The 12,770-nt window shown below is 41.7% G+C and overlaps 1 protein-coding gene across 3 annotated transcripts in view; it reads right to left on the bottom strand.

The window, feature by feature from the left end:
- The window catches only part of PDE11A (phosphodiesterase 11A), a 413,214-nt gene that overhangs the window by 62,980 nt on the left and 337,464 nt on the right, over nucleotides 1–12,770 (bottom strand). For all 3 annotated transcript variants that reach the window (XM_060621932.3, XM_060621931.3, XM_060621933.3), the window contains exons 13-15: nucleotides 12,123–12,232; nucleotides 4,042–4,132; nucleotides 564–664 (exon numbers count right to left, since the gene is read on the bottom strand). In XM_060621932.3, coding sequence (XP_060477915.1) covers nucleotides 564–664; nucleotides 4,042–4,132; nucleotides 12,123–12,232 — 302 coding nt within the window. The remainder of the gene's footprint in view (nucleotides 1–563; nucleotides 665–4,041; nucleotides 4,133–12,122; nucleotides 12,233–12,770) is intronic.

Raw genomic sequence — 12,770 nt, 5'->3', positions numbered from 1 at the left:
AAAGACTTTCAGGCTGCCAAAAGAGGTGGTTTTGCTCTGGTGGAGCAGGTATCAGGGGAAATAAGAGGGATGGAATTTCTAGCTCAGATGGAGGCTTGAACTTTGGGAAAAAGGAGGACAGCTCTTCTGATAAAGAGAGATAGAGTAGAGGCAAGAAATGAAGACTTGGATTTCAAGTCAACCTTTCAGCAACAAATCTTTCATTAGCATCATCAAAACCATTTTGGATTTCACCAGAAATAAAATAACCAAAAATAGCAATCTTAGCAAGTGTCTAAAATAAAAATGGCCATCACCTAGTTTCAGAGTCAAAAGTTTCAGACAAAGTTCATTAAACAGAAGAAAGCTATAAATCACGTGATGGTAGCCCTGATTTTCTTGTCTTACAGATACCACCTTAATGAAGTTCATTTAGATAAGGGAAAACAACAAAAAGTTTAGCTCATTTACACATTGATACCAGTGGTAGAATAACAGGCGACCCCCAATATGGACTTGAAAATTAATTACAAGATGATATTTTAGATATCCATTTGTCAAATAGATCAAATGCCAATACCTACTCAAAGTACAGCGTGAGGTCTGTTGCTAATATTGACTGCTTCAAAAGCTGCATAAGGTCACTATATTCCTTGGAGGACAAATTAGCAAAGATGTTGTGACCCTGTAATGAGAAAGTAAAAAGTCACAAAAGACAACATTAAATCTGAGGTTGTCAATTACATGTCTCCTATATTTAAAAAAAAAAAAAAAGTATGGGAACATGATAAAAACATTTTTTTAAAAAATTAATGAAATTTTGTGCAAATACAAACAGACCCTCTGGAAAACAGCAAAGCCAGAAAGTGCAACCATTTTTGAGGACAACCACCAAGAGGCACTTTATTATTCTTTATTAATCCTAAATAGAAGACTCTGAAAATGTTTAAACTTGTGTTACTATGGATATGTTTGTGCCAATAACTCCATTTGGCTGCCATTTCCTGTGGAATTGTTGAGCGTAGAAATTGACAAAATATTTGAGAATCTTTCTGACCCTAAAATGAATACTAGTTTCACTAATAAAGACTTAAGTTGGCATTTTGGAAGCACTTGCTATGACAACAAATTACTTCAAGGAGGAGAAAGAAACCTTAGACCAGTGGTTTTTAACTGAGAGTGATTTTGGCAATATTTAGAGACTTTTTTATCATCACTCTGGTTGGGCATGCTATCAGGATCTGGTGGGTGGGATGCCGCTGAATCTCTGACAATGCATAGGATAGCCCCCACAATGAAGGTATACCGGCCCAGCGTGTCAACACTGCCGAGTTTGAGAAACTCGGCACAACTTAAATTGTGAAGATACATCTTAATGAAGTGTGTGGTAGATTAAATTCAGTACGTAATTACTGAGTCGCTAGAATGTATAAGATGGTGTTATTGGCATAGTTCTTGGGACTGCTAAGATGACTTTTACCTAGGAAAATTTGTACCTGTTATCTCCATACCTTTGGAAAGCACACTTCTTTTCATCAAAATTTGTTTTAGCTACATTAGACAGTTCTGCGATATTTTTAGTAAAGTGAAACAATCCTGTAAAGTGACCAACAATTCACTTAACTTGCTTTGAAAGTCAGGGGCTTTTCATTTATCAAGTCTTCTTAGCATGAGTTATGAACTCAAAAACATGTGGCCTGGGAACCGGAGGGGTTTTAAAGTGGGTGCTGAGAGCCAGAAGATGGTATGGAAGGAAGGGGCAGATGACTGCCTGAGAATAAACTATTCTCCGCTAAGAGGTAAATTAATTCTTTCAGGGAACCAGAATATCAATTAGCAAATTACTTCTTACCAGCTACCAGATGATAATCTCCTTCCCTGAGTTAATTTATCTCATTGGGTGAACCCTCCACTCCTTTAAGACTAGAGTATATTGGTTCCACCTGGGACCAGGTCCAATATTAATAATAATTTTCAAATGAACTCTTCCAGACCCTTAATTCAGCCATTAAGAAGAAGACAAGTAAGTAAAGGTAGACCAAGCCATAATTCTGCCCAGGTTTCTTCGCCTGAGCCTTCCCCCATGGATCAATCATAGGTTGGTGCTCTGTGGCCTGGAAGAAAGTGGTTGGAAGCTGTGGAAAAGTCATCACCTGGATCCAGACAATGGCTAGCATCTCCCAGTGAAAGAAAATAGCTTTATGAGTAAGTTACAGTCAAAAGTATGTGGAGTTCAGAGAAAGCTGGTCTGAATTTGAGGATCTTGATCTTTTTGTGAGAGAGTGCGTTTTAACAATTTTAAAGAACATATAGTAACTGACACAATTTACAGCTAACAGAGTGATAAAGCTAGCCAGATAGGCTTTGATAAACCAAAACAGTTAATTTGCAGTCAGTGTATTGTTTACATGCAAATTGGCCTTCTACAGTGCCTCAAGGGTTTGGTCCCTGAAACAGATTTGTGCCCCTGAAATACTGCTTCTACTGTCATTTACATTTATGGAGGAGTGGTACGGATGAAAAGAAAACCAAGTGTGGAGGGAGAAAGGTCTGGAGTAGCTTGCCTCAGGCCTCTGTCTCATTTGAAAAGCAGGGTGCATTTTTGCCTTTCTGATGCGCAGGGCAGGGGTGTGTGTGGGATAATAGCCAGACCAGAACCCACACAACAGTTGCTCAGGATGAATTTCCATTGTCATTATTCTGTGTTCCTTACAGAGAACCCCGGAGTGAAGGCCAGCCAATGTGTTTTATTTGTATGAAGACAAATTCTGAGTTAGTGGGGTTTGTTTTTCCCAAGGAGACAAACAAATTACCTTCCAAGAAAACCCTAACATCCTGTTCATAATCCCTGTTATTAGAAAGGTGGGAGTTTCTGGGGTCTGAGGTGTAAACTCATCATATTGCCAGTACAGAAAAGACAGTCTGCACCCAAGCTCCAAGCTCCTCCTAACCCTCCCTCCCTCTTCCATAGCGCTCAGCTCAAACATGGCTTCCATAGGAAAATTCCAGAGCTGCAGAGGCTGGGATGCTGGTTTCTGTCAGAGTTACTGAGAGGCTAACCCTTGATGTTTCATTCCCAACTGAAAATACATCTCCCTCAGCGGGTTTGCCCTTCCCCAGTTGCATTCGGGTTCCGGAGTGCTGACTCTCCTTTATGGGGTCGAAGAAGGCTTTTGTGATATTGCAAAAGACATGCTTTCTCAAGATAGGCTGGAGGGAAAAAAACCCTCCATATTTAATGATGCTATTTCAGCGAAGCAGGGCCTTAATGATGATAATAATAATAATTAATGGCACAGCTAGAGAACTGACAAATAATGGGGAACAGATGATCCCTTCTTGGCCTCAAAAAAAAAAAAAGTCTGTACGCCTGCAGAAAATTAAACAGATCCTTTCCTGGCAATTTAAAACTCAGATGCCTCAGCCGGAGTCAGTTAGTGGTTTTTCTTTTTCTCTGTGGAGAGCTAAAAGTACACAAGTCCAACTATGTCTAACTCCTGCATTGCGACATGAAGCAAAATAAGGCATATGGCTTTAGCCTTGGGTCTCAAGTTTAGCTGCAATTCTCACTTTCAGACTGCTCTGACCAGCAATTTTGGGCTCTTTTTATCTTTCATAGCTTTCTCAATTGTGCTAATAAAGTGTAATTTTCTCACCCTGTTTCTATTTCTACCATCTTGTAAAATGGCTTCGACTTTTGCAAAATGGGAATGTGGGCCACTCACTACTTGGGTCAAGTCACTTTGCCAGTGGCTTCTGTGCTCCTTAAAGAAAATAAGCCCATGCTCTGGTGACAAGCTATAAGCCGTCTTTTCTGCTAAGTGAATCTGAAAAGTCTCCTTACCAATCATGAAACCCAAATAAATCAGCTCGGGAAGAACTGAATAAGGTTCTTGGTCAGGCATCTGAAAGGATTTTAAAAAGCCACCAAGAAAAGCAATAGTTTGGCCTAAAAAAACTTGTCTCTTTTCTCTGTATCTATGTGTAGCACTACAAAGAAAGAAGTAGCAAACATTGTTGTATTGGTTTTCTGACAAGGGGAGCAGAGTATTAGGCCTATACCTCACTTTGAAGGATCATCACAGCATGGTTAAAATGGTGATGCTCCAGGGTAGCAGAAGTTCCATACAGTTGGGCCAGGGCAGAGCCGCTCCTGAAAGAGGAGAGAAGCGTGAGTGACTAGGGCCCTCCACCCGCCAACAATTCTCCCATGCCATTTCTTTGGATCAGACTGCTTTTCCTGCTTTGGCAAAGGAACACGAGCATATATATTCTTAGGAAACCGGGCACTTCACTCATCCACGAAGTAAACTTTTCAAAAACCTTCTATGTGTTAGGCTAGATCCTGTGGATGATAAAATAGATAAGACACAGGCCATGTGGCTAAGAAATTCAGATGAGATGTGGTCATAAGATAAATAATGCACATAACACAAATACCATAGAAAGCGTTCCATGTCCAATCGAAGTGCTTCAGATGTTCCAAGGACAAAAGACAGAATTTGTAGCTTAGGGGATCAGGGTGCACTTCATGAACTAAACTGTATGTAGCTTCCGAGTGTTCACAACAACTAACCGTCCTATACCCAATGTATTTGCCTTTCCAGGGGAAAAGCCCTTGGGCATATTATGCAGAGTCCATTGAACCACTTTACAGGTAAGGCTGACAAGCTTCTCCTATGATTTCCCAGCTCACAGTCCCACTGTATCTCAGAGTAGAACTCTGGAAAGTTCCCTGGATTTGGAATCAGACCCTAGCTCTTGGAAAAAGCTTTGGACAGTTACTTGGGTGCTTTAAGGCTCAGTTTCTTGGTCTCTGAAATTGTGAAAATGCTACCTACCTCCTGTTATTTATGAAAATGTAATAAAATACTTGGAAGTGCTTATCATAATACATGACATGTAGTAGACTGCAGTCTATTAAATCAATTAAAAGCCATATCAATTTCCATTTTAAATACTTGAAAAAGTTACTTTGAATTATCTGTAAATCCTGCTTATGCAGAACCAGTTAATTCTCAATAATATCAGTTCAGCAAAGTGTTCATTGGACATGTTCAAGTGTGTTCATTTCCAGCTCTTGTGGAAGGATTAGGATTTAGAGCATCTTAAGAGTCAAGAGAGATCCAGAGAATCCTATGGTTTAAAGGGCAATCACGGCAATCAGAGTCCCTGTGTTCTTTCCTGCTCATTCCAGGGAGTTTGGACATCAAAAGGGCAATTTGGCCTTTTCTTGGAAATGCCGGAGACTGACAGCTCACAGTCTGCACTGCTAATGAGAGGAGCCAAGAACTGCATATACGTGCAACGTGAAGGATTTTGGTCCTAAGCTGCCCTCCATCTCCACTGTGAAGCAGCCCAAGATCACAGCCAGATCAGGGGCCCAGGGGCCCATAATCTTGGAGAGACTCAGAGCTGACCACATGCTGGAGAAACACAGGGTTAGGTTCCATAGGTATCATCATGAATAGAGTTGCTAAGGGGGAGGGTGGTAACTACATTTTAATCAGGTATGTGTTGTTTCTTTAAATCTTACCTTCATCTATGCCATTTAATAAGTGCAAAATTGTTAGGCTAATCTTAGTAACCAGTGATTAATTAATATTTAATTTTAGTTAACTATTTTCTATCAGAGTTCCTTTTTATGAAAATACATTTTTCAAAATGCACCCTGGGTGCCTTTGTTTTGGATTTTGAAATTCCAGGATGTTTTATGTGCATATCATAGCTGATTGCCTGGCATGGAATAGGTGCTTAAAAAAATATTAGCTACTTGGTGGGGCGCCTGGGTGGCTCAGTCAGTTAGGCATCTGACTTGGGCTCTGGTCATGAACTCATGGTTAGTGAGTTTGAATCCTGCATCAGGTTCACTGCTGTCAGCGCAAGAGCCACTTTGGGATCCTCTGTCCCCCCTCCTTTTTTCTGCCCCTCCTCCATTCTCTCTCAAAAATAAATAATAAATTAAAAAAATATTAGCTGCTTGGCTAATAAGCTTACAGTAGTATGGCTAGAGATTATAGTTCAAACTTGAAGGTTGGCAGTAATAAGTATGTTACCATATATATATATATATATATATATATATACACATATATATATATATACACACACACATATATATATATGCCATATATATATGTATATATATACATATATATACACACATATATATATGTATGTATATATATATATATATATATATATATATACAATTTGTATATATACATACAAATATATATATTGTCAATACATCTATATCTCCAAATTGTGGATATCCATATTATATATCTGAATTTCATGAGCACAGGAATATTAATACATGTGATTGTTTATGAAGCTCATTGTTGATTAGGTCATCCTGACATACTGAAGACTTTCATTTTTGGACAGGTGACACACCGAGAAGAGACTTATTAAAAAGAAAAGTCAAAGTGAAAATTCTTTCTGTACAGGCACTTTGCTCAGGCACCAAGAAATAAATGTGCAAAAACGTGCATAAGTTCTCCAGATATGGCTTATGGGAAAGTTTTAAAAGGAAAACTATGAAAGGTAATTAGGAAATTGAGAATTGCTGGGAGGTGGTGAGGAATGGGATTAGGCTGTCATGGCAGATTAATGTGCCCCAGGATTTCACTTCTGGGACCTGGCCGAAAGCGACAAGATGGGTTTTCATTCCCAATAAATGAGTATAAGAGATTATGCTAGAAATGAATAGAAGAAGTCTCCTAGGAGAATATACTACAAAGCTGCTTGGTACTGATATTTAATCATCGGGGGCAGCTGTAATGGAGATGGGGGGGGATGAGTGGGAAATGCTGTCCCCGGAGAAAACGGGAGAGAGGTGTTCACAGAGCAATTGCTAAGCGTGGTGGTATGGTGGCCCTCTCTACCTATTGATCATTCATTGCACGTGCTCCAATACTTAAAAATTAAGAATAAAATATGAAAATGCAAAGGTTCACTCATCAGAAAGGCTAAGAGAATAAATCATATTGTGCTATAACTAAAGTCACAACTTTTTATTATAGAGGCATTTTGCATTTTATATAGTAATTTGTCCCTTGCTAAATGTCTCTTGTTTCTTTATAGCCTTATATATGAATAAAAGGTACTGTATGCTTTGCCACGTAATAACTGGTGCATTTAAATCTATTTCCAAATCACTTGAAAGGTTGGAATTATACTGTGACTACTTTTAGGGAAGGGACTGTTTGTTATACTTCTTTATTTCTCCCACAATGCCTAGCACAGAGCCTTGCACAAAAAAAGCACTCAATGATTGTGGAATAACAAAGGAAATAAGGACTAGATTTCTTCCTATGGCTTTTCTAAACAATGGCACGCTTACTGAATAAGTGTTATTCTAATCAATAAAAAGGTAATCCCTTCACCATGATTTAAAAGGTCTCTTTCAGTATTCGTTGTTGAAGGACATTTTAACAAGAGGGTGGGTGGTGGTGATGTTTGGTATCCTAAGTTCAAAAGGAACTCTCTTAGGTAGAAGCAGGGCTGATAGACATCCCGTGAGCTGGTTAAGTTGTGTACGGGATTAATCATCTCGCGGAAACATGTCAGACTGTCTTGGAAGAGTAGATTTTGATCATGTGGTATAAGGATGCAAAAAAGAAAAACCAAAAACCCAAAACCCCCGAACTTTGAATTCTAATATCAGCAATCAGCAACTTAACCCTTATCTCATATGTTGAAAGTTGTTTAATCTTACACCAGTCACTTGAGACTTGGGAACTGTGGTGTTTACATGGGGTGTCTATCTGATCAGATGGGGCCCTCAGATGTGGGGGGATGATATGGTGGAAGCCAACGGCGCTGGTGGTGAAAGAATTCACCTGAGGCTGAAGAAAGGATAGAAGTTTATTGGATACACTGCAAGGGAGCAGTGGGCAGGACAGCAGAGGGAGAGGCTGTCTGCAAGGAGGCAGTGGGTGGGGGCTGTTTTTAAAGGGGGAAGATGAGGAAGTATGGTAAAGTATGGAATTCTCCCTTTTTTGGCAACTGTGCCTGGTTGTAAGTAGCCCATTGGTCAGTTAGGATATTTGCAGGTGGGTCGATCACCTGATGGGATGGTTTGCATTCAGCCGGGTGGTCACTATGGGCACTTCCTACATTCCATTGCTCAAGCTTGTTTGCCTAAAAGTGGCCTCTACAGGGACCCCTCAGTTTCCATTTTTGTAAAGTTAAGGTGTTGAAAAATATGATGACCAAGGTCTAGTTCATTCCTAGGATTTTTTATGGCTCTGTGTCTTGATTTGCTGGATGTCAAAATATATTGTAGTTTTCCAGAGCTCACATATATGGCAAGTCAGCTAATAACCTTGAAGCTTAAAGGCCCCAAATAAATAATACAAAGTCATGAAAGGGAATATGATGCGGTGGTTAAGCAATGGCTTTTGGAATCAGATAGTCTGGGTCCAAACACTGTTGTGCCACATTCTGGATGCATGAATCTGGGCAAGTTACTTCCCTGAGGCTCAGGCCCTCCTGGTTAAATGGAGACAAAGATATCTACCCTACAAGTATGTTGGTGAGCACTGGAGGTAGGATACAACAAGTACATTGTAGTACTTCTCATTGTCTCAGGCACTGTCAGTTGCAAAAAAACAGAAATCAATTAGAAGCAGCTTCATTAAAGAGGTTGATTAAATGATAAAAGAAACTTTGAGGGAACCCAGTTATCACAAGTGTGGCTGGGTCTCCTGGCAATGGAGTAGAGATGTGGAAAGCCAGGGATCAAGTCTGCTTTTTCTGTCTCCAAGGTTGTATAATCTTTTTTTCTGTTTCTCTATGAATATTTACTTTCTTCTTCTCTTCTCTCTGCAGACTCACTTTCTTGTTTCTCTTATCTATTTCTGTCATCACGGCTTTCCCAAAATGGCAGCCTACAGCTCCCAAGTCTCTGTGATCCACAGCTTGGATCTCAACAGATAACTGAGTCAGTATCATGGTAATCCAACTCTGAATTCCTGGTATATGAAATATGATTAGCTGGGTTTTAATCAGGTGTGTATTCTTGGTCCAAAGACCTGAGAGGTCAATTAGCAAAAAGGGCCGCCTTTCTCAGTGTGATACACAGGCTCTCTCTGGAAGGGGATGTTGGTATCTGAGAACAAGTATTGTGCACTTGACTCTTAAAAGAACCCACAAGGTGCTCAGTCTGGCTTTATGAACATATTTCTAACACATTTATCTCCTCTTTATGCATAAGTGGCAGAATGGTAGGGGGCTGGAGACAGGGGGCTAAAGGAAGATACACTGACTATGATGGTACCTCAGAGATAAAACCCAGGGGGTGATGCTTTCGGAGGAGTTTGGGGCAAGAAGGAGAAGAAGGGCATTCTAGGATAGAGAAGCAGCAAACCTGGGAGCAGAGAGAGGTGAACTAACATGGCCCCATTGAGGACACCAATAGCCCCTGTGTCTGGGACACTGATGCATTGATGGGGGGTGGGGGTGGGAGGAGTGGGTGCTGGGCCAGGAAAATGGGCAGGAGCCCAACTGAAAAGGGCCTTCAGGGGGGCTAAACCAAGTAATTTGAACATATCCTGAAAGTCACAGGAGGCCAGTGAATGTTTTTTAAGCAGGAGAGTGACTTAGTCAGCTTTGTGAATTACAAAGATTATTCTTTTTAAAAAAAAATTTTTTTTAACGTTTTATTTATTTTTGAGACAGAGAGAGACAGAGCATGAATGGGGGAGGGGCAGAGAGAGAGGGAGACACAGAATCGGAAGTAGGCTCCAGGCTCTGAGCCATCAGCCCAGAGCCCAATGCGGGGCTCGAACTCACGGACTGCGAGATCGTGACCTGAGCTGAAGTCGGACGCTTAACTGACTGAGCCACCCAGGCGCCCCACAAAGATTATTCTTGAGTGCCAAGGGGGTGGGGGGGAGACTGGAGGAGGGAATATGGGTTGCTTGCTGTAGCAACCCAGGATGGGTGCAAAGAAGCAGTAGTTACCCAATAATGCAGATATGTCAGTTTTGGGGTGCTAAGGAGAGAATCTGGGTGACTGGTGGATTTCTGGCCCTGCAGATATGTCAGTTTTGGGGTGCTAAGGAGAGAATCTGGGTGACTGGTGGATTTCTGGCCCTGCTATTCACTAGGATAGAGGAAAAGAGAGAGGTGTAGAGGCAAAGACTGAGACTGAGGTGGCTGTGGGGCTCCAATAGGAAGACAGAGTTCCTGGAAGGAGGGAGTGACAAAATGTGGCTCATGGCAAGAAACGTCAAGAAAGAAGGCCAAAAAGAGTGTCCATCAGCTTTGGGAACAGGGGCCATTGGTGGGCTCCCCTGGGAAGGTGGAACTGGATGGCCATGTAGGAGGCGGGGGTTGAGGAAGTGAAGACAACAACAGACAACCCTCCAAGAAGACTGACTGGAAAGTAAGGGAGAGAAAGAGAACCGAAGCCGGAGGGAGAAGTAGGGTTGGAGGCAGGCTTCTTCAAGATGGTGGAGAATCGCTCACATTAACAGGATGCTGAGCACTAGTAGGAATGGAAAAGAGACACAAGGCAGAGGGAGGAAGATTGATGGAGCAGGGTCCCACGGGAGGGGGCAAGGAAAGCCCCCAAAGCTGAGGTGGAGGGATTAGTCTCAGACAGGAGACGGCACAGCCCTTTGGTTGAGATAGGACGGAAGGGTGAAAGGATGGGGCCAGACAGATAAGTTTCTACATGGCAGGGGAGGAAATTGAGGGAGGGCTCAATTGATGGCCTCAATTTTCTCGGTGAAGGAGGAGGCAAGGTGATCTGCTGAGTGGTGTGGGGGCAGTGGTAGACAGGAGGTGGTTTAGGAAGGGAAAACAGTTTGGTACACATAACTGCTAAAAGCAAGCGGGGATGGAGCTGGCTAGGGACACAGAAAGATCTGTGGGAAGTATAGAGCCTCCAGCTGAGCTGGGACAATACATATTTGGCATGTCTCAGACTCTTGCAATTGTGACATTTTCTCCCAAAGCCTGTAAAAGTCTAGGTAGAGTAGCAAGAAACTGAATTGTTTGACTGTATTGGTGCTGAGTTTTTGCACAGTGGATGTCACAGAAGGTTAAGAGGGTCAAGAAATGGTAGGATATTCAGAAAAGAGGGTTAAAGTGAGGGGTTATAATAGGATCCAGGATGCAAAGAGAAGTTTATAAAATCAAAATTCATTTGATTGGGAGGATATGTAAAGAGCCAGGAGTCCAAGGCCCCAATAGGTCAATGTTTAGGGAACAAAGGGAGTGATGCTGTTGACACACAGTGGGCTATTGATGTTCACGTTATGGAGGCAGACCTGTTCGGGGGCTTGGAAATCAGTTATCTGACAGTTAATCTTACCTCTTTGCTGAAGCCTTTCTTAACTTCTCCATCCCCAAACGTTTTGCTCCAGCCCCTGAACCCACGTGTCATTTTGTTTGCAAACAGATAGTAAAAAGAACACTAAAACTGGACCTTCAATATAAGTCAGGAGATTGGGGTTTTGGTCTTATTTCCAAATAAGACCACAGTGTGAGCCACCAGGTAACGGCTGGTTATTTTGACCAGTCCAACTTGCTTAGGGGCACATTATTCTGTCTGTGCACATTAGGTGCTCACACGTTCCCAGGATTGATGCAATTCCTTTGTTTGCTTCCCACCTTTCTGTGGACGGAGGGATGGGAACAGCAGAGACCGTATTCCTGCGTTGCTTTAGTTCACTGCAGTTTATACAACACCCACCATTAAAGAACCTGCAAGAGAGTCTATTGGGAGAAGAAACATATTCTGCTTCATAAAATTTCCGAAGGCCACTTTTATTTTAATAGTCTCAAAACCTGATTTTGAGAGTAGCAAGTCCAAGATGCTTATAATGCCATGAAGGCAAATATTCCGGAAGGAAAAAAAAACAGGCCTTTTAAAATCTGAGCTTTGTTATCTGACTGAGGTCAACAGAGACAGACCAAATCAACAAGCATGACATGAAGGGCAAATTTGCAATTAAAAGAAGAATAGGGAATTATAAAGATGGATGAGCCCCATGACATGCACACCCAAGCCTGCATGGCCTTGGCCTCGGATGCCAAAAATTAATGCTTTACTCTTTAGCACTCGTCACCTTTGGCTCTGAACAGAAAGGCAAATGCATTAAAATAACAACAATTAGAACACTTACTTAGCTTGGAAGGCATTGTTGGTTCCCCTGTGGTCGAGGTCATGACACAGGCATCCCACAATCACCGCTAAAATTTCCACCTCGGTCAGAATCTCTTGAAACCCTGCGGTCTGGGGAGAAGGGGAAATGGCCACAGTCACTACTCAGGGCAGGGAGAATGGATAAGGTTCGTCTGCTGAGCAACAATCAGCTGTTTCCATACTCACATCATTTAAGGAAATGATTAACTGCCACCCCCCTTTGATGGCAGTCAGTTGGGTGGTCAGTTGCACAGCCTAAGGTCCCCACAGTGATGGATTAGCTGGCTGTCATGGTGGCCCACACTGGCACACCAGGACAAAGTTCAGATTATTTTGTTCCCTTTTTAGAGAGGAGATTGCACTATCCAGATACAGTGACAGTTTGGCAGAGGCCCAGAGCAAAATGTGTTTTGTGATTCTACATTGCAGTGAGGAGTGTCTAGTGGTAGGAGGAGAAAGGGGGGCTGTGAATTTAGAAGCGGATGCTATACCCACCAGCTGCCACTTAAATGAGGGCAGGCAAAAGAGAACACCTTAAAATATATATATATACACACATATATATATATTTATTTAAAGAAGCAACTTAAAAGTACTCAAATTGTTACATGATAGTATTCTAGAAGTT

Source organism: Panthera onca, chromosome C1 (assembly GCF_046562875.1).
Source record: "Panthera onca isolate mPanOnc1 chromosome C1, mPanOnc1 haplotype 2, whole genome shotgun sequence".
Taxonomy (NCBI): domain Eukaryota; kingdom Metazoa; phylum Chordata; class Mammalia; order Carnivora; family Felidae; genus Panthera; species Panthera onca.
This window is presented reverse-complemented; position numbering and strand designations above follow the sequence as displayed.